General features: G+C 38.6%; 1 protein-coding gene across 1 annotated transcript in view; it reads right to left on the reverse strand.

Moving 5' to 3' along the window:
- Positions 1-5,069: 5,069 nt before the first annotated feature.
- Positions 5,070-25,115, reverse strand: part of SYT10 (synaptotagmin 10) — a 34,395-nt gene continuing 14,349 nt past the window's right edge. Inside the window, exons 3-7 of the mRNA XM_058805550.1 lie at positions 19,464-20,028; positions 8,397-8,517; positions 7,896-8,067; positions 6,275-6,404; positions 5,070-5,198 (exon numbers count right to left, since the gene is read on the reverse strand). Coding sequence (XP_058661533.1) covers positions 5,127-5,198; positions 6,275-6,404; positions 7,896-8,067; positions 8,397-8,517; positions 19,464-20,028 — 1,060 coding nt within the window. The 3' untranslated portion in view covers positions 5,070-5,126. The remainder of the gene's footprint in view (positions 5,199-6,274; positions 6,405-7,895; positions 8,068-8,396; positions 8,518-19,463; positions 20,029-25,115) is intronic.

Raw genomic sequence — 25,115 nt, forward strand, 5'->3', positions numbered from 1 at the left:
TCCTCCCTTGGATCAGCAAGGCACAAACACTTGTCTTTAATACCAGCAAAGTGACTAGTCCCCATGATGGCACAGTCCCAAATTGATTTTTCCTGTTCTGCAAATTTAACATGCTTTGTGCCCTTCCAGGGACTGGGCCCCATGGAACACAAGAATCACAGTCTACACTTGGGTGGAAAAAAAAATTCACGTGGCAATAGCAGAGGCATTCTCCTCTCTGAGCCTGCAAAGAGGTTTCCCAGCAACAGCAACATTGTAGAGGTGCTATCAGATAAAACATCAAATCACAGCCCTGAGCACCTGCTATCATCAAGCATCCCTTAGCACTCAGCACAAGATTGAAGGTGTTAGTTCCATTTTCCTGACCAGATTGCCCTGTGAAATTCAAATCCCACCTGCAGATTCACTTTCTCTTAGATTTCTAGCTCCTGGTTTCCTTCATGCTGTTAAAAAACCTGCCATTTTCCAGGGTTAAGGAAAAGTGCCTTGTGCAGGAGATATTTGTTCATCTAAACGAGTAAACAAAAGACATTTAGAAGTTAAGGTATTATTTGCCTTGGAAAAGGCAAATGGCTGTGATCAGCACCTCAATAAATTCCTATGCTTAATGCTGATGCTTCTTCAGGAATGTGCTTATTTTGTCCTGTTTTACAGCAGAGAAAGAAAGTACAAGTGGTAAAACTACTGGAATTATTTCAGTTTCAGGAGGAAGGTTTCAATTTCAGGGCATTTGCAGATGCATGGAACAGCTTTGTGTCTACTGCCACATTTTCCTTCATCATTTCCTAGCTCTTGGTCTGCTCTGTGCCATAATTTAGCTGTTTTCAGAGAGCTCAGCTTAGTCTGGCAAGACTCAGAAGCTAAATGAAAGTGAATCTTGAGCTAAACTGAGTGTCTGCTGTGGTGAGAATGAAAGAGAAAATGTCCCATCAAAACCTGCATTAATATTTCTCATATATATGGTATATTTTATCCATATTTTGGATGGTCCAACACATATTGCATGAGCTTTGCCCAGAAGTCACCTCACTGGTTAACATATACATCATATTTTAGCAGCTGTCAAATTTTCAAGCCTGTTCATTTGTAGAAATAATGTCATATGAACTTCTCAGGTCAAGGAACTGTCACTCAGTACAGATTTGTCAAGTGTTTATCATGAACTGAAATGTATTTCTGATTAGCTGTGAGGGTTCTGTTGTAACAGAAGTGCTAAATAACAGTGATTGTACATCCAGCAAGTGCAAGTACTTGTATGTGCAAACCTAGGTTTTTGCATGCTCAAATAAGGTGATTTTCAAATTTGGCAGGCACATTTATGGATTTCTGAAAAATGTAACATTTTCAGCAGCAGAAGAAATCTATTACTGAATTCTGAAATTTTGAATGTTTTCTCACTCAAAAAATACAGACAAATGATTTCAGATGTATAAAGCCTGTTAAATCAATGGAGTATAATAAAAAGTTAGTACATACAAAAGTTTATAAAAAAGAGATAGCAAAATAATCTTGTAACTAGACTATGATGTACATGTTGTACATCATCATGTTAAAAATTTTAAAAGGGATTGCATTGAATCCAATTGAAAAGCTGAGAAAAAGGAGAAAAAGATGGTTCAAATGAGTCTTGTAACTAAACTTTTTTCTTAATATTGCTCCAAAAATGCATCCACAAAAAGAAATTAGCTAGCTTCTTTTTCCCTGGAAAAAAAAAAATCAATCCAATGAAAACATTTATTGGTAGATCAAGATTTTCTTCAAAAATATTGGAAGTGGTGGTGATTCTTTAAGAAAAATGTATAATTTTGTTACTTAAGAATAAGTAGTCCAAAGAATTTCATTTATTGAAGAAAAAATTTTGCAGGGGATGTTGCTGTCCACTTTATCTCTGACCAATATTCTTATCCCTAAGACCAGCATAGACAAAAGATGGTGAGGAAGGAGCTGCTGGGAGGGTGAGGGGAAGGGCCATGTCAGCAGGACTGTAAAATGCTGGAATCCAAAGTTGAGGTCATGGAAGCAGAACATGACTTAAATCTTTCTGAGCTTGTGCTCAGCTGTGAAGTGTGAGAATATAAAGAAATCCAGGCCATGCAAACACAGTTCTTAAGTATGGTGCTATTTCCAGTAAACTGCTTCAAGCAAAATAACTTAGGTCTTTAGGAAAGGAAGATTTACTAACTGTTGTAAAAGTACTGCAATATATTTTAAGCCAGCCTTTTGCCACATTTGTTTTATCCCAAATCAGGGTAATGGATAAGATATGGGAGAAATGCGGATAAGCAGGGAAAAAAATCAGGATGGGAGAGAGAACTTCCAACCTCTCCAATTTTCCAAATTCAAATATTTAGAATTCTTTAATAAAGATATGCATCAAGCAACACATTCTTTGACTTAAACTGTGTAAGCTCTTCCTTGGTGCTTTTGTGATGTCACTGGGAGTAACTTGTGAACCAGGCTCTAAATCCAATAGATGGGTTATGCTAAGTACATATCCTGTCTTTTGAGATGGCTAAGGAAACAATGGAGAAAAAAATATCTTTTTCACTAGTTCTATTAATTACTGCTAGGAGAATAAAGATAAATACTTAAGGGATCATTTTTGAAGCTAGATGCCCAGACAATTTTGCAGCCTGATTTCTCCTAGATGCAGAGCACCCATCAATCAGGTTTAGACACAGAAGTCATTCACTGTTGTTATTAACAATACCAAAAATAACACAACAAGGGGGCACAAGCTGAGCCTTTGGTATTTGACAACAATTAAAATTTAAGAAAATGAATCTTGAAATACCTTACTACCTATGATGAAACACACAGGATACTCAGAGAACAGTAAAATAGGTAAAAAGATGTTGCTCATTGCTGAACACTTATGCTACATTTGATCGTGAATTTGTTCGCTTTTTGGATATTAGGTGCAAAAAAGTGCAAAGAATATTTAATTAACTGTTACAGTACCACATTACAAAAAGTATTCTCTAGGCCACAAAGGGCACTGTTGATATAATTTATATTAAGATAAATGTATACATAAAATAGTTTTTCAATCTCCATACATATATATATACACATATATATCTGTTTCTATATCAGCCTTGCAGAATCATGTTGAAAATTATCTAGGCCACAGAATTTTGTTAGCATAACAACAATGGGAGGGGAAAAAACCTCACAGAGGAGAGTTTGTTGTCCTATTAAAAAAATTACTCATCCAGAGCAAAAGGAGGAATGAAATTCTGCAAGGCTGCTCTGTATTTATGGTGATGAAAATACAATCTTAAGCAGGGAGGATCAGAGTTCAGCATTACCAATCCTCTCTGGGAGAAAACATTTCTGCCTAGAGGCCATGAAAAACAACCTGAAACAGGGATTAAAAAACTTGGGCTGGAGCCTTTGCTTTTTTCCCTTTTTTATTTCTTTTATTTTCTTTTTTCCCCCTTATTTGTAAAGACTGTCTGAGAGGTTGTTTTTTATGTTTATTCACTTGCTTGCTGTGTCCATAGGCACAGGAGGCAAGGTATAAAAGTGCCTCCTTCTTTGACTTAGATACACCTGTAATGTTAAGACCAGCCCTGCTTTTCTGGAGCAGTTTAAGACACTTAAAGGTATTTTTATCTGTCTTAGAGATCACTCAGTGGCATGGAGGAACTGGATCTTCAGGAACGTATTTTGTGTCAGCCAGGCTAAACCAACTCCAAATGATTCTTCAGAAGTTTGCCAAAACGACCTTTTCCCTTCATATCCAGATGAATTCTCAAAATACCTTTCATTATCATAAATCAATCTCTCTGTGTAGTTTTTCTCCTGCATGGCACTTCTGTAAAATGCTTCTTTTGGAAAACACTGTCTCCTCTGTTTTCTTCATATATATTGCAAAGATACAAAAAGTGCCACCTCCTAGCTTTTTCTAATTACAGTCCAGCTTTCAAAACCTCAGACCCAATCATACTGTCTGTGCTACACTCTTCACAGAAAGAAAGAAAAAAAAATAAAGTAATTATCTTATTTATCTGATTGAGGTAAACTGCAGTGTTTGGAGATAAATCCACAAAATAATATGTAGTTCTCTTTTAGATTTAAAGTATCCGACTACAGCAAATAGATTTTTGCATTTGCTGTCACTGTGTATTCTAATAAATGAGTTTGCTTGCTTGTAAAATAGTCACATTTCGATTTCCCTCTCCATAGACTGACAGAAAACACATCTCAAATTCATATTTAGCATATGTGTCTAGAGGCATCCAGCCAGCAACCAGAAACTAAATTCCATGTGTGCTGTGCACTCAGTCAAAATAACTTCAAAGAAATCTAAGTCTGTCACATTAAATCAAGAATCACAGAAATGTCGTGAGGAACTGCAATATTTGGTCAATTTTGTGAAGAGATAAATCACATTAAATCAATTCCTTTACATCTGAGCCTTCTCTCCTCTGCAGTTTGACTTGTGTGGAGATGCAGCTGTCATCATGAGTGCTGGAAGGTTATAACTGCATAGATCCAGTTCTCATACCTGTTTCAGAAGGGCTGCACTAAAACCCACTGAAGTCAGTAGATCTGCCTCATTGGCTCCAGAGGGCTTTAAATCAGCCCTGCCTCCCTGCCCAAGGAATGAACTGATCTTCCAGCTACTCAAAACATGACAACAGTTGGTTTTTTTCGTGCAACGTTCAGTTTGAAGTGCTATCTTGCAAAGTCATAGAGATTTTAGCGCAATTTAGAAGGAATTTACTACATGAGCTGTATATGACTATTTACTCAAAAGAATTAGGTGTTAAAATGTGCAGTAACTTTGAATTACTTAAGGGATCTTTTTGTCTGGTTTCTTTGCCTCTGAAAAGATACAGGCCCCATCAAATCACTGCTTGAATATGACTCTGGATACATGCCAGAGATAAAACAGGTGAATGGATTTGCACAAGGAAGGGTTATATTTGACTCGAGTCAACTTCATTCACACTTTAACAAATTATTATAAACTGTCATATAAGACTTAGAATAGGAAAGATGCATTTTGATAAAAAAATATGGATACAGTTCATCTGCAGAATGCAAACCTTCCGTTGATGTAGATGTGAGCTAGGGGGGAGCTCTGGACACTGAGCAGGATGGATCCATTCTGGCTCCTAGGGCGTGAGCGGTGGTTTGGGCGAGGAACAGGATCCCTGGCTGTCAAAACTGGTTGCTCGGCCAGGTAGCTGCAAGAAAAGTGTTATTGTTACAAATGTCATCACATCTGGCTGTGCATCACACTCATTTCAGAGGATGAGAGTACTCAAAAAAGAATCCAGATCACATCCAGACCCTTTCTAGACTCTGGATCAAAGTCTCTGGTGTCAAAGTCTCCAGCAGAACTAATAATGGAAAGAAAATTTCTGAAGTGACCTTCTAAAAATGCTCTGACTCGTTTCACAGGAATGGGTTTATTTCACCAACAGGGGTGGCATCTCTCTCTCCTAACTTACATAGACTAGACAGAGCCATGAACCTCCAAAAGACACTTCCTTGACTCAGTTTTCTTGCCCCCACACTCTTCGTGGTGATTTACTGAACCCTTGATATGCTTCTGCTACCTCTCACAGGACATGCTGTGCAGCCATGCGCTACAGAGTGGGGGAATCACATGGCCTCAGGCAGCAAATCATTTTTCTACAGATTGCTTTTGTGATGGGCTAAACAGCCCCTCTGTGCCCCTGCTGCTTCCTAAGGCTTCAATATGTGTCTTTCTGAGTCCAGAGCTGTGAGGATTTTTGTGTACAGAGCACCAACAATGTGTGGCCACAGCAGATCACAGAGGGAGTCCAAGCCCAAGGACTTGTAGATATAATCATTCCTACATTTGAAAAAGCTTCCAGTAAGCATCTGTTGAATAACTCTGGAGGGAGCTGCTGGTATGTTGCCACAATTTAACCTAATTTGCAGGCCAGTTACAGATTAATGTTTTAGCAACAGCAGCTTATGCTAAAGATTTTTGAATAGGAAATGATTGCTTTTGAAATTTTTGCAAATGATCTCTTCTAAGTAGCTGTAAGCTCTTTATCTCTGGGAATTTAAAATGCCTAAATGCAATCTTACAATGCTATCAGAGCATCATGGAAACTGTTGAAATGGCCCTTTTAAATGATAGATAAACCCATACAAGTAGATTTAGGCTGTGCTAATGATCTTTTACCTGCTCTATTGGTGCTGCAATGATTTTCATGATTCTCAAAAGCCCATAAATGTGGGGGGCAAAACCATTCAATATCAAGGAGAAAATTTTGCTACTTCTTACCTCTAGTAGTGGGTGCCAGTGAGTTATTGGTTTACGTGGGTAAGCCAACATTTCATTCCAGTGATCTCTTCCAAGGCCTTCGGCATCAATTCCTGTCCGGCACACTCCAATGACCTCATTGTGCCCTACTCTGAGAATTGCAGAGTGAGAAATGATTAACTTTTAATAAAAATTAGTTTTAATAACATCTGATATACAATCCTCTTTACTGGCTTGGTGTGGCACAGAATACATGGCCAAAGTTTTCGCATCATTTATTACAGATATTAGTTGTAATGGTAGTAGAGTAATATTAAATTCTGTAATGGTAACATCAAAAACCTCCAGCCACGACCAGAGTGCTTCTAGCAGCTATAAAAATAGCAATGAAAACAATAATCCTTGCCATTAAAAGGTTGCAACCCAAAGGACACAAGGACAGAAAAGAAGCATAATACACAAAATTATCTGAAGGAAAACACGCTTGAATTTTGTGAGAGAGGAAGGTGAGGGAAAATGGTGGGCAATACATTTCCTGCTGCAAATGCTTCAGACATAATTTCATAACTATTTCTTAGCTCTAGCTGTTGTGATCTTTAGAAGTTCAGTCAAAATTGTGAAAGGTAAGAGTCATAGTCATAATAGGCTATACCTTAATACTTCGTGCTCCTCACAGTGCCACAAACTGGTTGAGGAACACCAGAAAGTAATTTTCTGTACCTTGACTCTGTGTACCTTAGAATAATGCTTTCCAATTTCCCCTTAGCAAGTTCTGGGAAGGGAGGAGCTGAGGAGGACTGGAAGTGTGCAAGCTGCTCTGCTCCTTCCCTGCTAATGGCACCACGGTGCCACTCTCACGTCTGAGTGAGAGAGTCTTCCTGGCAGAGCTTGGAGAACAACCAGAAATCTGATGGCAAGGGAAAACAATCTGAAGGGTGATGTTACTATATTGGACTTTCACTGTTTATTTGCCCTGCAATCTCAAGAGCTCATCACTAATAGCTCTTGAATGAAGCAGACTTGGCTTGGGCAGGATTCTGTCAGTCACAGTCTTGATCAACCTGCAGTCCTTGAGCCACTCTGATCAAGAGTCTTTTCCTGTCAGTTCTCAGTGAAGCCATAGATAATTAGCCTAAGACGTTATCAGTGAGTGCTGAACCCAAAGGTTCCATATTGAAGGTTACACATTGAAAGGTTATTTTACTGAATCAATCAAAGAAATAATTAACGACTTAGTTCAATAACATAATTCGCATTTAATTCCTTTTTAGTCATTGAAACTTTAGTTTCAAATACCTGCTATTTAAATAGAAATTAGAGGTGTGAGGAACTCTTTTAAACTAGAACACATACCTGATTTATAAAGTTTGTACATAGTGCAGCCCCCAGAATTGGGCAGGAATATATGTCAGGCCTAGTGGCCTGGAAGAAAATTGAGCCGTATTTCTTCCTTATCTCAGTCATTTATGACACAGATGAAAAGCCATGTGCTTTAAAAGGTGTGGAAGCTTTAAACTTCTTCATGAAAAAGCCCCAAGGTTTTATCTTTTGTGACACTGAAGCTGCTTGTAAGCTCAAGGCAGTAAGCAGTCATTTGCAGTGATCAGGAATTGTCTCTGGTCAGAAAGTGAACTGTGCTTACCTGTCATAATCCATCACTGCAATGGAGAGGCTGACCTGGTCCACGTTCTCTGGAGGGATATCAAAGATGATGGCCTCATTATAAACAGGATTCAGTGTGTTCTTCTTTGTGGTTGTTTTCCTCTTTTTCAGCCTCCGTCCCTCGCACATCAGCGACACTTTGACGTACGGATCTGAGTAACAGATAATCAGCTCATGCATTGGGACTCAAAACCATTCAAATGGTAGCATAAGGACAATATTTGTGGTAGGAATGTTATACTGCTAAGATAAGAGGTTGCAAAGATTTGAGTGACCCTGGAAAACACATCATGCTGTAAATGCAAAGGAAAGGTACAGCCATTCTGAACAGACACACTGGCTGCCAGTCCATCCAAACAGGGTCTGTGTTCATTCTCTGCTACTTCCATCCCACAGCCATGTTAGACACACAAAACCCAAGGAGCTCTTACTCATCCCCTTCCTGAAAGGACTCTGCCTTTTTTAAAAGAAATAGATTCACCTGATGCACCAGTTATATCCATTGCTTTGAGATTCCGACATTTGATGACTGTCAAAGTCATTCTCCCAGCAGTAGGCAAATAACAAAGGGAAAACATGATCTCACCCAAATCTATGCTTTCCTGAAAAAGAATAGCAATTATTAGAAACCTGATCATGCTACCCAAATTCAGTTCAGATCATGCAAAACTGTAATATTTTTTTTAACACAGAGAGAGGCTTCTTTTGCAGCCTCAGATGCTTCTGAAGAAACCACCACAAGCAATTTTCAAAAATTATTTCTGTAAAGTACAGGAGAAGTAACCACAAAATAATAGTTTAGAGACAAGATCTTCAATTACTAAACTGAGAAATTAAAACAAAATCAGAGACAAAACTTTCTGGATTCCTGATATTTTTGTGTTGAATTCACACAAATGAAAAGGTGCTGGAAGTAGAATGTCAAGTTCTGCTCTTGAAAACGCTCATAGTCCATCAGCGCAAATAGAAAGAAATCTGATGGAATATTTAGATCATGCACATTTACATGCCCTTTAGACTCTGGGATTTATGTAGGAGAATAATTTCTGCACAGATATGTGTATAGAAAGCTAGTCCTGTCAAAGTGCTTCAAAAAGAAGAACATGCTCGTAAAAGTTGCTCTCTTTACTGCTCTCAATGTGCTTTAAGAGGTTGTTCTGTTTCAGAAGAAAAGCAAAGTAAAGGAGTAGCACCTACAGCTTTTCTGGATCAACAACAACTTTTTGGAGGATAGTATATTCAGAAGGATGGATAGGTTCCATACAAATTTTAATAACAGTTTCTATATCGAGACCATGTGCTAAGTACTCATTAAATAAGATGTTGCCGTACAGTTTAGATACTACAATACTTGAGGTGAGTAACCTGAGGGAGTTTCTACCAGTTCTTATTTTTTCCTTTTCTCAGCTATGCAATTATCCTAGCACTGCAAAAGTTTAAGTTTCGAGATGTTTGTTATGTTCTAAATTTTTCCTGTTCTGAATTTTAACTACATCTACCTCCCGACCCTCCAAAAATTGCACATTAAGAACTTAGGATATGAGTTTGTAAGGGGCATGTAAGGAAGACACTCTGTAAGGCAGCCACTCTCAAGCATGCTCATGAGATCTTAAAGGACTTTTATTTTTGGACTAATACTAAAAAGCATATTTTTAGCATCTCAGCTTCAGTATTTTATCTGTCTAACCTACAGTTACCCTGAGAGCACAAATTTGTTTGAGAGCTGATGGATTTACTATACAGCTGTTCTAGCCTCAGAAGGGAAGGCAAACATAATATATTTTTAAATGAAACATATTAAAATAATGATTGCTGTGTCAATGAAAAATATATTGTTTACTGTTACAAGACAAGACTGGGCTACTTGTTCACATTCTTCAGCTGCTGTGAACAGTTTTATTGACTTCCTTCCGGCTAATACTCTGTCTAAATTGAAACAAGTATTTCACATCTTTCTTGAGTAAAGATGAACTTAATCACATGCTTCGGGGTGTGAGGTTTTTGTATTTTGTTTTGTTATTGTTTTTTTCCCCTGCATTGCAGACTAGATTGAAGAATACAGTTTTGGAATAGCTTTAAAGTCTCTGTTGCAGTGGTAATACAATATCGACTTTTGTGCAGGTTGGTCAATTCACAAGTTCAGTCGTTTTGCTGGGATTTTGTTCTGACAATTACTAGTTTGATAAGCATGTGAACATGCACTGTGGGCAAATTTCTTGCTTGTCAGAATTTCAGATTTCCCAGAATTTCAAAATGATTGGGCCCATTCAGTTCACACAGGACAAATACAGCTATTTGACCTCCACCTTTCTTTGCCAAAAAGAGTGCAGAATTTTGTGTCAGAGACTAAATTACCAAACCAAATTTTCTATTTCAGAAAACAAATAAAACTTGAACAACTGAATGGCAATTATTTCCACTCATTTGTTACAGTGGCAAGTGATGTATTAAATTTTACAGTTCTGACATATGTGAACACTGTTTCAAGCAGAGCTTCTCCTACTGGCATTGCTCTCTGAATTTAGAGTCTGGTGGTTGTTTCTCATGTCCATATATCAAACAGATCTCACTATTTTGTTTGAAAAGAAAATGGAGTCCCCTGAGTTTTAGTGCTTCAAAGTAACCTCAGGTCTGTGTAGAGAAAGGTGATGAAGATGGGTTGGATCATGAAACGCTATGGGTAGCTCATAAAAAGATCTAATTTTTTCTTCTTCAAAGAGATGGTTTGTGTAGGTGAATAGAGAAAAAATAATTTTTGAAGATAGAAGTATGAACTTGAGTGTTCTATTATTTCTTTTTGAAGAGGATTTGGGCAGACACTCAAAGGTTTGTGCGAGCTCAGCTGATATAAGCAGAACACAGCCTATGTACTAATATTTTAAAATACTTTGAAAGAAGCATTGCTCAAAATGCTTGCCAAACTCACTCTGTTGTTACTTTGCATTTTTGAGGGGCAGAGAAAAGCAGTTTCTGCCCTGAGGATCTGCCAAGACTGGTGATCTTTTTTCATACAAGAGTGTGAATGTGTGAAGTTCTATATGTTCATTGGAAGAATTAAGATTAAAATGGTACCTACATAATTATAGTATAAGAAACTGGGTATTGAAAATTGTCTGAGATATCTCATTTTCATACACACACTTTTATTGTCAATTTGAGCACTAGAAATTCATAAATTTGGATCTGAAAACACAGATTCAGACCTAGATTATAAACATAATGACTTTGGTTTTTTATGGTTTTTTTTAAACTTCTCATGACAGTTTTGTTAATCACATTAATTATCATGAGTAACATTTTAAAATTCCCTGGATCCTTAAACATTATTAATTTTAGTTGAGATTTAAATATAGATTCAATTTAATTTAGAATCGCAGTGCTATGGAAAATTGATAAGTTTTTTCACTTTGTAATTCACTAGATAATTAAGTTGACACAAGTAGTCTCACAGGAGCCCTTCAGTGCAAGCAAACCTGAAAAACCAAGGCACAGACTGCCACCAACAACCACATCTGCATCACAGTGTGCCTCAAACAAAACACTACTCACAGGACACAATCCAGTGGTTGTGATTTGTGCATATTTTAAAATAATCCTCAGATTGCCTTACATGTATCACATATTTTATGAAAATTGCCCATGACTTAAGTCCCATGACAGTTCATCTCTTTCATAGACTTATTTTGATTTTTTCTTTTTCTTCTTGAACTAAATTTGGGTTTCAATTAACAGCCAGCTTCATGGATTCTTGTAATGATTGACTCCCACTGGCTTCCAATAACAGGTACAGAAAAAACAGCATTGAGCACAGCTGCACTTATGCAAATGGCAGTTGACACCTCAAATCTCTCCTTCACTTATTTCCCTGTGAAATATTTCCCTTCCCAGCCACTACACAGCAATAAGGACCTGAAACAGTGCCCAGAACTCTACTTTCAAAGCCACCCTTTTACCTCTACCCCATCCATTTTCTGGTTTGGTGGGTCTAGAACAAAATAAAACAAACTAAAAAAAATGGTCTCACATGCACATATCAGTTTTTCTGATGAACTTTGTGGGTTTTGAGCTACAGAATGCAGATTTTTAAAATTAGCATAATTCTCATCCCACGTTAGTAACCACGTGAATGAATGTGCTAATAATATTTTTCCATTACTTCCATTAGGATGGATCCATTAGGATCTGTCCACATTCTCTGCTTTGTGGGCTCCTGGGAAATCAGTCCAGGAGTTGGCGCAGTCAGAAATAAAAAAATTCTTATTCTATTCTATTTGTTATCATACCCAATGGAAACCAGTGCTCTCATTTCCACACATATGCCTGTAAAAATTGCAGCACTTCTACAGAGGCTGTGCTCCCCACTCACAATATGGATAAAAGGGAAGGGATATGAAGAGAAGTTTGGAGAACTTGTAGGGGAGCATCAATTAAACTGATCGAGGTTTTTGAACTGCTGTTGCTGGAAAAAGCTTTGCTGCCAATTAATTTTCTCAGCAGTCTCCACAAAATTCAATAAAAGAGACAACTTTTAACTAGGAACCCCCACAAGTTCAGTGGGGAAGGTGGTTATGTATCCTTCCATGTTCAGGGTGGTTCTACTCAGGTAAAAACACTCTGAAATTGAACAGGAAAACTGTTTATTGCCTATACTGATACTTTCTATGACTTTCATAGTCTCCCTCTTCTGTGCCAACATCTTAACTGATTACCAATGACAGCAGGGGTGAAAAGCTTATAGGGACCTGATATATGAGCAAAGGTGTCATTACTGAGTCACAAGGGAACTTTAGACCATTTTTTCACTGATGTTTGTTTCCTATTAATTTCCATTAATTTTTCAAGCTTTGAAATTCAAACAAAATCTTAAAACAGCAGCTTGCTCTCTATTCTTACAATGAACTATGTAAATGCTGCAGGAACTGGAAAATTTACATGATTTTGTTGTTACTTGTCTGTCAATTATTTCCATGGTTAAAACAATAAGTATCTGCATAATTAGTAGTGCAGTAGAAATTAGATTCCCTCAAAAAAATTACTTGTTGCTACTTTATTTATCATTCATATTATAATAATCCACAGTAACAATTCAGTTCTTAATTTTAATATATGGAACTACTTTCCTATTAATTGTAATTGGAATGATGTTAAAAAGACTGCATGTAAGAGGAGCACAACAAAAATACTAATGGCAGCATGAATTCCATTTGTACTTGATTTCTAACCAAATTAATTGCAAATTTCATTCTCAATTTTCCTGCTATATTTTGAGTAAGTCACTGTAATAAATAACAATAGTAATTTTCTAGCTACCTAAGAAGGTATTCAAGCATTTGCTTCTCTAGACTTTTAGCTGTTTCCTTTAGTAATACTGAAAACTGTTCTTCTGTATAGTATGTAAATTTAAAGAAAATTTAAATTTAAATTTAAAGAAAAATGCGTTGGCAGAGTTAGACCTTTGGATTACTCAAATATTGCAGGAGGATAATTCCCCCATAGCACAGATTTCTCTTTCTCTGTTTAGAAACATATTATATATATTTCTGCTTTGCAGTAAAAAAACTACTGACATTAAACTTCAAGAATCAGGGATAAAAGTATAAAAATGAATGTTGGGAGTTGGATGGATGGAGAAAGAAGACTCGCGCCCTGAGAAAATTAGCTAAGAATGTAGTAAGGCATTCCTGCTTTTGAGGCATATAGCAAGAGTTCAAAGGGTGATAGTACAGAACAGAAGAGAAATCTACCAGTCTGTTTTCTCATTTATGCATTTAGAATCCAATGGCACCCTTGCTATCACAGAAATTATTAAAAGTTCTGTGAGGCTCAGGCTGCAGAGCTAATTCTGCCACCTCCCGAGGGGATTTCCCTTTGGAAACCTTGTCCCCACCGCTAATATTTATTTTCATCTCCTGTTATTCTTTGCATATCAAACCCAGCTCTTGCCTTCCTCTCAGCACCAGCTCCTGATTGAGCTGTTGCCCTGGGAAATGAATCAATTAAGTTTGTGTTTGTTCTTGCCTCTGTGGGGGACAGTATGGAAGCTGTGGGGCCTGTGCTCTATAATGGCTGTGTCCTCTGCTTGGCTCAGCCTGTCACCCTGGTTGCTCTGGGTAAGCTCTGCTGCTGGTTGCAGCCCTGATGGCAGAGGGAGAATTCCTTGAGGCTGCAGAATGCCCTGGAAGCCTCCTGGGCGCTCCTTGTGCTGCTCCCTCTGTACAGAACCATCTGTCTGGTGCACTGGGGGGTTGCCCATTCCTGCCTCAGAACAGCTGAGAGCAGAGGGCTTCTGTGAACCAGCTGCGACAGGAGAATGAACCAAATTGTCTGTGGTCCCCCACAGAAAGATGTTTCTCTAGAGCTGCAGTGCAATGCCTGCAAAATATCTTTGCAGTTGCAGAGATATTAAAATCCCTTGAGGAAACCATGCCCTTCATTCACCTAATATTTATTGCCTTTAGGGTAGAGTGAAATAGCAGTTTGCCTGTAGAAAATCAAAATATTAAAATAATTTTTCATTTCAAATGAAAAGAAAACATTAAATAATAATAATAGAAACCTTCTCTGCCTTCAGTAACTGGACAGAAACCCACCCTTTCTCCATTGCCTTTTCTAGTTATCAACCAGACCTAAAGCAGTTCCAATCGTAAATGAAGGTCTCCAAAAGGTTTAAAGAATGCTCCAGAGTATTCTCTCACCTGCTCAGCAGCAGCATTGGTCACATGGATCCCTTTCATCACTGGCCCTGAGCAGAAATGCAAGTGCCAGCCGTTCTTGCCTTGGAAGGGGCTGTTCCCATTTGCAGAGATGATCAGTGCTCCTACACTGACAAGCCCTGAGTCTTTTAAGGACTTTTAAGAACCTCCTTAAAGGTTTTTTAAGGACTTTTAGGAACCTGTTTAAGGTTTTTTAAGACTTTTAGGAACCTGTTTGAGGTTCTGTTGAACCCTTCAGTTGCATTTCCAGAGACATTCACAAGTCTCAGCACGTTCTGATGAAGATGGGTAGCTGTAGGGCTTGGCCCACCACATTGCTGGTGATGAAACATTTCCTCATAGTGCTGCTCTTTGAACACAAGGAAAAAGGACAATCCTTGAAATGTGGCCTCAAGGCTGGGCTACAAAAAAAGTCTCTGCCAGCTCTCTACCACAACTGCCTTACTCAGAAAAAGGTCTAAAGCTTTGTCCACTTACAAAACAGGGGAGATGGAGAAAATGAAGCAAAGATTATGCTCTGGGTGAAATTCAGAGGTGATCTTCATTCTTGTTTGATGAGGAAATCAGAAGAATCTATTTCCATAACAGAGGCCACCAGCCAGCAGAATTACCTGTGTTATTTCCTGCTCTGGCAAGAGTTTGATATAAATGAGCTGAGACAAATGTTACTGTCCTACTTATTTAAAAATATATATATTTAAGCACTTCTGTCTTTCCCAGAGATGCCAATAATTATATTCCAATTGCTTTAGAAACAGCAGTTGTGCACATGAAGACTATGTCCTTACAAAATCTGCTTTTGCATTCCACTTCACAAATGAGCAAACTGCAGCACTGAAATGCCTGGTGTTGGGGAACTAAATAATAATCAATTTCCATCTGTCTACATGAGATAATTCAAGAGGGTACAAGTACATGACAATTTGATGACTAAGATCCCCAAGAGACTACCACTGTTGGAAATGGGAATGGCTTTCCTCTAAATTCTGAGCTTTATTTTTTTCCCAATTGCATGGTTTCCTATAATTGGTTGCTCTAACAGATTTCACAGGATACCTTCAGAAAAAAAAAGCTTTCCGACAGTCACTTGCCAATTTTTTTAGGCAACAGCATTAGAGGAAGTTTCCAAAGCAGATGATAAGTATTTTTAAAAGTATAATAATAACCTAATAAATGTTTACATGCAGAAATTGTTGGATCACAAGCAGTGGACTTCTTTCCAAGAAAATTTTAAAGTGCTTGTTAATTAGAAGTGCTTGTTAGCAATTCCAAACAGAGAGATTACTTTTTTTTAAAGTATGCACTCTAGTTTGATAAAGAAATTTATGCAAACTTGCAAACACCTGACAAAAACAGAAGCTTCATGTGTTGATTAAACAATCCATTTGATATTATTTGTTTGCCTCTAATGTAATGAATTAATTTTCTCAAGTGTAGTGAGAATTACAGTATTGCAATATAATGAACAACCTTCACAGGAAGTCCAAAACTGACGCTTGATTATTTTTTTTTAATTAATCAGGTGAACAGAAGCAAATGATGGATTATTAATTGAAAATTCAATCACCTATTCAAGCAAAATTTGGGGACACATCAGATGTCTAAGATACTCCTCCTACACTACTGATTTCACTCTCAATTTACATTAATAATCTAACTTTAGCACTTAAAACAGGTACGTGCTACATATTATAAAATGTGGTATGTTTTCAATATAGAAACAACAACAACACAGAAATACAACAGAGAAGCAATGGTATGAATGAAGAAATGAAGGCAAAACCCCAAACTACAAAATGTGAATAAATATCAGCATCTGAAAACAATGAGAATAAAAATTAGTGTGTGTGGGGGGGGCAATCCTGCACTTCTAGAAAAAAAAATTAAATTATTATTAGGAGCAAATGAAGTGTATTAAAAATGTAGATTCACAGAATCATTGGGTTTAGAGCCAAAAGGACTCAATGCAACCATCCAGTCTGATTTTCCCAGACTGCATTTCCTGTACCCAATAAAAACTCCTTATGGTTGGACAAGAAATCTTTTAAAAATTATGTTAGCTACTGACTAATTGCACAACAAAGAATCCCCTGATCTCCTGTGGCAATTTCCTTCATAGGCAAAATGTTGCAATTCGTCTTCTTGGTAAATCTCTCTAGTAGCGTTTAATAGTGCAGAGTTTGGTGTTATAAGAATAGATTCTTTTCAGACTGGTAATAGGAATGGTTTTAACCCTCATTTTAACTTCTGAGTAGAAAACTCTTGACTGTAGAAGAGATGTAAAAATTCACAGCTGAGGAGAGTCTGCTTCCATTGTTTTTTGTAAGTTTTGGACTAATTATTTGATCTGTCACTTCTATTATTTTCCACATCTATCATTTAGCAACAGCACAAGCAGACCACTGGGTGTAGGTATCACATCTGAACAGCGACAAAAAACTTCTCAGAACATACAACAAAACAGAGCAAGGGTGAAGAAGTAAAAGCAGGATAGAAATATATTTGCAGAATGGCACCTTGGCTCCTGGGCTCTAGGGGGTGGGTATGGCCTTTTCCACTCACGCAGCCTGCTTGATTTGCAAGGATTCTTTATGAACACCAAAGCACATTTGCTTGGATTAGAATGATTTTCCACCAACTGTAGAACCAGCTGGATCTTTCTTTTTCAAGTTTTATCAAAGTCCAGTTGACTCTGGCCATCACTAGTCATTTAACTACTAGTTAGTGACTTTGGTAAACTTTATATCTGGTGTTCAAGACAGTGAGTCCTCACTGATTAACATCTCACACAGTGTTTATTCCTTTGAAGGTTTGTCTCTCTCAACTTACAGCTTCTGAAATGGCAAAACTAGAAGCCTGTATCCCTATTTAATAAAACAGTTCAAGTAAAACACAAGGCAGGACATTGCACACACAGTTACTGAACATCTTCTGGAAGGCTTAATTTTTCTAGGAAAAAAAATCAATTGCCAAGTTCTTACATAATTTTCTGAGAATAGGATAAGGTTTGTGAAAGCTGATGAGGTTACTCAGCACTAGAACATATCTCAATTTTATGTGCCTGTTATTGATGGTTTAAGTAGAGACAACCTTTTCACACACATGTAGTACTTTAAACTGACTGAAAGGCTGAAATCTAAAAACCTCATGCTTTCTTTTAAGCTTGACACAGAGAAAACACCAGCAGAGTGAGTTAGGCACTAAAACTGCATGTCTTAACCTTAACTCTTAGTGAGGAAGAAACTTGAACCAGGATCCAGTGCCAAGTTTAGCAACCATTTTCATCCATATGTGTTTTAGTGTCAGTCCCAAATGCATAACCTGGTATGGCGTTTCCATCTGCTCAAAACCAGTGATGAACAGTCCAGAGATCATTATTTGCTGAAACCATTCTAGTTATCAGTTGAAAATCTCATAGACGCACCTGCTGCCAGTGACCAGTGCTTTTAAGTAATTACTAAAGTATTAAACACAATATCAAAGCTAGAAGAAATTTTGTAAATGGTTATGTGGACTATTATTCCAAGACCTTAAACGTAGATTCAGTTTTAAGCTTGAGAACACAATTCTTAAATTTACCTGAAATCTGAGCTTGGTCAAACTAAGCATACACAGATTTCTGGAGGTGTGCTGAAGGCTGTTCAGAGCAATTTGATAGGCCCAGCAGTCGAAATAAATAGATGCTGTTGTGAATTCACTTTTGAATACTGACTCCACTATTTGACATTCTTTGATATTTCTCTTTCCTCAGGGATCACAGTGCTCATGCTCAAACTGGTGAGGACATTTAGTGCTCCTTGTCCTTCTAATCATGCAGACCTTGCCCTGTCCAGCAGGTATGAACATCAGGAAAGCCTCTGGTGAAAAAGGCTTGGGAAGTCTCTGGCTGCAGGGAAGGGACAGTGTGAAGCTCCTGTCACTGATGTGTAGCCCAGCTCTGTCCTCCATTCACCCCCATGTGGAAACCCGGCCCGTGCTGAAACCCTGGGATGAGTCACACTGTTTGGATACGCCCACAGAACCAAGGATGGCAAAACTTCTATAGAAATAGCATGCTAGTTGAAAAGAAACTGAAACCAAAACCAAAAAAACACCTTACACCTCACTATTTTGACTGTTGGTTTTGGTTTTTTTTTTCCCCTTTCAAATTCCCATCAGGGAGGATGAGTTTGGAATTTAAGGTTAATAAAGCAATATCTGGAGACTGCTGTTCTCTGGTAGCCTGTCATTCATCCTGCCACCTGTGCACAGACCTCCTTTTCTTGCTTGCAACAATAAAAATGTTAATTTCTATTTCCTAATTCTTCTTGCTTGTGCCTCTTGAGTTTTCCTAGCAACCATCAGCAATGCAGATACAACTACTGGGGACCCTAAGCACAGTGCAGTCAGCAAAAAACATTTTACACTTCAAGAATTTTCAGCCTCTTTTCCTTACCAAGGTTTCTAACCTATGAAAATTTCCTAACAAGAGCAGGATAGGATGGGCCCTTCTTCTTAATAGATGGTCACTTTGCAGGACAAGGTGTTTTGCTAACAGGAAAATGTTATTAGTTCTGGCTAAGCAATGACTTTCATGATGTAGCATTTAATTAACAAATGTGATTTATATACAGACAGTGAGCCATAAAGATGACAGCATGCTCCCAGAAGATTTTTTGGTAATTAAATTTTATATCTTCCCAAGCATTATTCTCTGTGCTCAAAGGAAAATATTGACAGCTCCTCTTTTTAAATGTTTTTTTTATTTTGGACTCTGCTGATAAACAGGGTGCATTGCCAAAAACTACAAAAGAGAAACGAAAATATGATGTTAATTCTTCTGTAACATTACTTACTGTGGTGGCACAGTGGATGTCTTTCCATACATTGGCTTCCCTGGAGAGATCTGAGACTTCAAAAAGGTTATCAAGAATAACTTCCCCAATCATGTCATGTCTAGAAAATCTGTCAAAATCATAAACACTGAAATGCAATTTCCTGTTGCTGAGTTGATCATAGGCTACAGGAAACTGAAAGGTTTCATCAAAGACTGGATTTAATGTCTTTCTGTGAACTCGTGTCTGAAACTTCTTTTTCCTATCTGGAAGCAGATAAATCTTCACGTAGGGGTCGGATGTTCCTGTGAAGTCTTTAGCAGGCAGATCTAAGGCTTTGACAATTGTGACGGCCAGAAGCTCATTCTCATAATCGTACCGGAGAGTGAAGTTTAGTTTTCCACATGTTTTCACATCTTCCTGTTGCCCATCAGAATCCACAGACTTCTGTTTGTAGAGTTCTGGTTTTATTCTCCCAATGCTGGTTGTGGTCTCTCCCCTCTGCAAAACTGGGTCTGTCCCCATGTTAAAATCAACACTGGACACCTGCATCTGCCTTGGCAAGTGCCTCCTGAAGGAATTGTGCCTGCACAAACACACACAGACACACAAAGCAAGCCATGGTTATCTCTGGGAAAAGACCATCTCTCAATAGAAAATATAAGAACAACTTAGTGAAAAGACTAAAATAATTAAAAAATAGTCCTCTCCACACCCCGTTCAGTGTTTTGCAAGAGTTCAAGCATCCTTGAGAGGAAATGAGCATTCAGAATTAATTTCTTGGCCCAGGAGACACCCACTGTCCCAGAAATAAATATATTTATAGCTTTGCTTTCAGACTGTGCAGTTGAAACTGAATTCATGTTCCTTCACAGAACAAGTTGACAGTTCCAACATTGCATGATCCCACTTTGCCAGGGCCTGAGTTAAGTATGGTCAAACAGGAAACAAAAAAGCACTTGCAGAATTTTCCTCAGTACTCTCTGCTTTTTTGGAGGCATTCCATGGTGGTTTTCCAATTAAATATTTACCAGCCTTCACACTGATGACTGTAAAAGGCACCTGAAAGGGAAATACAGAGCTGTGTCTGGAGGGTTTTAGCATAGTGCTTTGCCATCCTACAACATTTTATATACACTTGCTTGGTATCTGCTACACTGAGGTGCAGGCTGCTTTCTCCAGAAGCACTGGGAATATTTTGTTCTGCTTGCAAAGCATTTCAGAGTTTTGCCAACAATTTTCTGCCATTGCTTTTCCTTTTGTTCTCACGGTGTGCCATGCAGTGAATTAGAAAGCTGATTCCTGTGCCACTAGCAAGAAACAGTATGTTAAATTCCTTGCAATTCTGAATACAATGTGTACTTATGGGCTTATCTTGGCTCATGAATCTGAATGGAAAGATTTGCTGTTCCTACTAAGAGTGAAATCAAACCCCTGGCATGCCATACTACCTTAGAGTAGTATAAAAACACTGGACAAAAGGCTTCACAGCATTTATCAGCAGCAGATGCCATTATGACTACACTATCCAGTTTCTTTTTTAGGCATTTTCACATTTCCTTGGTACTTCCCTACCCCAACAATCTGTGCTGCAGAAGCTTACCACCTCCTCCTGTGAGCACACTTGGTTGCCATTAAAGAACAATCCAATTGTCAGAATTTCCTCTGCTTTTTTGCAATCAATTGCTTATTAATGCCACATGTAGCCTTGCCTTATTGCTTGGTTTCCCTGTGGTGTTGTGTTCTGAAAACAAGAGGTGTCACAGCTGTGTGTTTCTTTCTTTAAAACAGAAATGCAAATTGTCCATTTGAAAGCAACCAGGACTCATTTCATAGATACTATTTGTATTTTTGCTGTAAGTGAAGAGGTTGCAGAAGGCAAGGAGCACAAAACTGCTGCAGTTCAGCTGAGCAGAGACACAAGAGGGTAATCTGCAGCTATTAAATAATAGACAAGAACCTTTCCCCTTTCAGCTGTTTGAGCCCTGCTAGGTGCAGGGAGCAGTCCTAGCTCAACACAAGAACAGGGCAGGGAGAGCTACATAGTCTAGACTTGAAGTAGCTCAAAAAAACCCAGGTGTTTGGATGTCAAATTTAGATGAGCACTGCACCCCTCTTGTAACACACTTGGCCTTTCTTTCTCTACAGATAGACAAGTGGAAAGATTTTCTTCTCTCTTAAATGTTAAAACTCCCTGGATTCACAGTGTCTAATTTCCACATTGGAATGGAGTGGGGAATGAAAAGGCCCTGACTGGTCAGAAAAGTAGAATATTGTCATCAGGGAGTTTCACAGCTGTTCCTGTGCTTTTGCCTCCAAGAAGCACAAGAGCTCATGGGTGTGCCAAACATGGGGAAGGGGCTGAACTCAACCCAAAATGCAGGGCAATGAATTCCTGCGCAGGCAGCAGTTTAGGGACTATTTTTTAGTATCTTTGACCCCTAAGGAGGTCCAGGCAGATCTGTGTTAGTGCTGCTTCTGTCAGTGCTGAGGAAACCTGTGCAGAGAGGGCTCCCTGAGCGCTCCTCACACCTGCAGCTGTGCTACTGAGATGCCCAGATGATCACAGGGTCATGGAATAGTTTGAGTCAGAGAGGACCCTACAGATGATCCAGTTCCAATCCCCCTGCCATGGGGGATGGTGTTCAAACCCTGCTGTACACAAGCAGTGGCTAAAACTGCCTTTGCATGGGAAACAGTGAAGCTGATTATACAACATCTGTTTGACCAGAAACAGGTACATGACAAATTCTCTTCAGCTTCTCTTGCATTTTTGACAACCTGTGTTAATGCAAGCAAAAGCAATATATGACACCCCAAATCTATGATTTCTGAGGTGCAAGGTTTCTTTTAAATTTTTAGACTTCTTTTAAATTTTCAGACTTCATGCACTTCAGATCCTCTACTGAATTGTTGTGAGATGTCACCAAGTAAAAGAATGCATTTGTATGGCTGTTCCCTGTGGGAATCAGCAGCACTTTTGCTCTAGTAAGCCAAAGTCCTAATTACACTGTGCCTAGTATTTGTTCTGAGTCACAGCATTTCACCAAGACAGCTAATTGGTCTGCTAATTATTAAGATGTTTCATTGTTGTCATGGCAACATATTTATCTTCCTTTGTTCTGCAGTAACAAAGGGATTAATGACTGTGATAATGAAATACAAGGATGTCAGAAAACCAGGTTGTTAAAATGTGGCAGAGCTACCAACAAATGCAAATCCAGGTATGTCAACCTCTACTGACTCTTACATGCAGCACTCCTACAGTAGACTTGCTAGCAGAACAAATGCATTTTGAGTATTAGCAAATCTGTATGTAAATGTAATATAAAACTGTATTTCCATGGGCATAATGACACTATGAAGCTTATTTATAACTCAGTGAGACTGCCACATGTGTGACAAAAGGGAGGGATAGGGTGCTGGTTTATGATGTGACTTGAGATTTATGAGGATGACTTGGGTCTTGCTTTCCTAGATGCATTTGAGCAATCTTTTGGCCCAAATCCAGAAAAGAGCATGATCACTGGTGGTATTTAGCCAGAACAAAAGCTTCTCCTTGCAACCACTAAAATCAACAGATATATTTGTTTTTCTTTAACCCTAACAAACCCAAGCACCTCAGTTTTGCCTTCGTGCCTCTTGGGAACTGACTGGCTCAACATGTTCCTCTCCAGCTGACACTAAAGAGCAAAAAGCACGTTCTTGGAAAGTACAGGTGAATGTTTTAAGAATGGATTTCCATAGGAGCAATAAACTATATTGCAAAATACTATCACAAAGTAGGAGATAGGGTGGTTCTCAAAAACACAGAGCAAAGTTGTTTGCAAATGAGTACCACTGCTGCAGTTCTTCTAATGTAGTGGTTAATTGGCATCAAGGACTAAAGAGCTTTTAAGAAACAGGTCTTTTCATGTTATCAGGGACTATGAAAAATATGTAATATGTTATAACTAAACAGAAATATGTTTATAACTAAAATATGTTATAACTAAACAGAAAGGTATCATTTTCCCATGCTGTCTCTGTGCTAATGTACAATCTAAAAAATGTGATCAGGCACATTTGATTGTTGCTCTGATTGGCTTATTAAAATCCTCATGCTTCAATTACAACTGCTTAATATGGATTAATTTATTTTATTAAGAGCTGATGGCTGCATGAAGCCATCACAGAACTGGTTACAACCCTTTAATTTGCCCCATCTCAGGTGAGCTGAGTGCACAGGAGACAATCCAGAGAGCAAACACTCCTCTCAGACCCTTTGTTAAAGGAATACATTTAGGAGAGGGTGCATCTGAATCCCTCAGGAGTCCTGAGGACAACAAAGCAGCGCTGCATTGAAAATGGTGCAAGGGAAGTTGTGCTACCTCTGCATCTGCCTTTGCCTCCTTTATATTTAGAGGCTCCTTAGTCAAGAATATAAGAGCCAGATTTCAGTCATTTTGCTGGTACATTGTTGCCAGCTGGGCTTGACACAAAAAAAAAAGGAAAAAAAAAGAAAAAAAGGAGTAATTCAGAAACCTGGTCTAAATGTCCAGCCTCATTCTCATATATGATATTCTTGACAGCAGCAATTAATATGGGCTGTTAGGTTAGGACTCCCTTAAGGCAGGCAGGGTGTAGATAAAATGTTTACAAACAGAAAGATCACAATTTCTGGGTAATTTTTAAGGCACCTGCCATTCTAAACATGTTTTGTAAAAGGATGAAGAATTTTTCACCAAACTCTAAAAGAAGGTGATGTTTCCTAACACCCTGCTATTGATTGGCTGTGGTGGGACAATCAGTTACTCAAAGCACAGGAACTGTCCCTTTCAGAGGAGATTTAACCCTGATAATCTTGATAAGACAAAAAGAAACCTCCCTTACAAGGCTGCAGAAAGACTGGTATTGACAGCAAGTTTTATTTATGTAAAACTGTCCTTGGCTTCACAAATATTTTGTATTCAATTAGATCCCAGTCCAAATCGCTCCAGAGACCTGTGAGAATATTTTCACTGCCTGAAGTAGATCTGGAGCATATCCCTGGAACTTCTTTCTCCCCCTATAGTACAACTGGGACTATTCAAGTCCATTTGCCAGCCAGCTATTTCTTCTGTCTATTCAGGAGGTCAGACAGTCTGAAAACTTGGATTTGATGGATAAACTTTTTCAGTTAATACCCTTTTAGGCAGCAGTGAGCTGGGTAATGGACTTGCCATGCTAAACTGTACCGATCTTTGTTCCTCTGTGTTTAGAGCAACAGTTGCAAGTCCAGAATTATTGGAGTGTGGTGGGAATGTTCCTCAGTGTTTGGATGCTGTGCTCCTGTTCTGAGTAGATGGATACAGTAGCAGGAACCAGGCACAGCCAGGGTAATGTGGCTTAAAGCCAGCTGGACAGTCTCATAATTCAGGAGATGCTTGGGCTGCTAAAGCCAGTCAGTGACCTCCTCTGGCTGGAGTGCTCTCATTTTGGGAGCTTCATGTGCCTTCCCGCTGGCTGGTCTGTGAGGCTGGAACAGCTGAGAAAAAGCACTTGAGCACTCACTGCCACAATGAGCGCACTGAGCTGGCAAAACCTTGTCTTTAGGGCTCCCAGGAGGCCAGCAAAGTATGTGCCCACTCAGTGTAAAGCATGTGTCTTCTCCTCCTTTTGCCTCTAATTATTGTGAATGTGAGCCTTTTTTTG

Source organism: Ammospiza caudacuta, chromosome 5 (genome assembly GCF_027887145.1).
Source record: "Ammospiza caudacuta isolate bAmmCau1 chromosome 5, bAmmCau1.pri, whole genome shotgun sequence".
Taxonomy (NCBI): Eukaryota; Metazoa; Chordata; class Aves; order Passeriformes; family Passerellidae; genus Ammospiza; species Ammospiza caudacuta.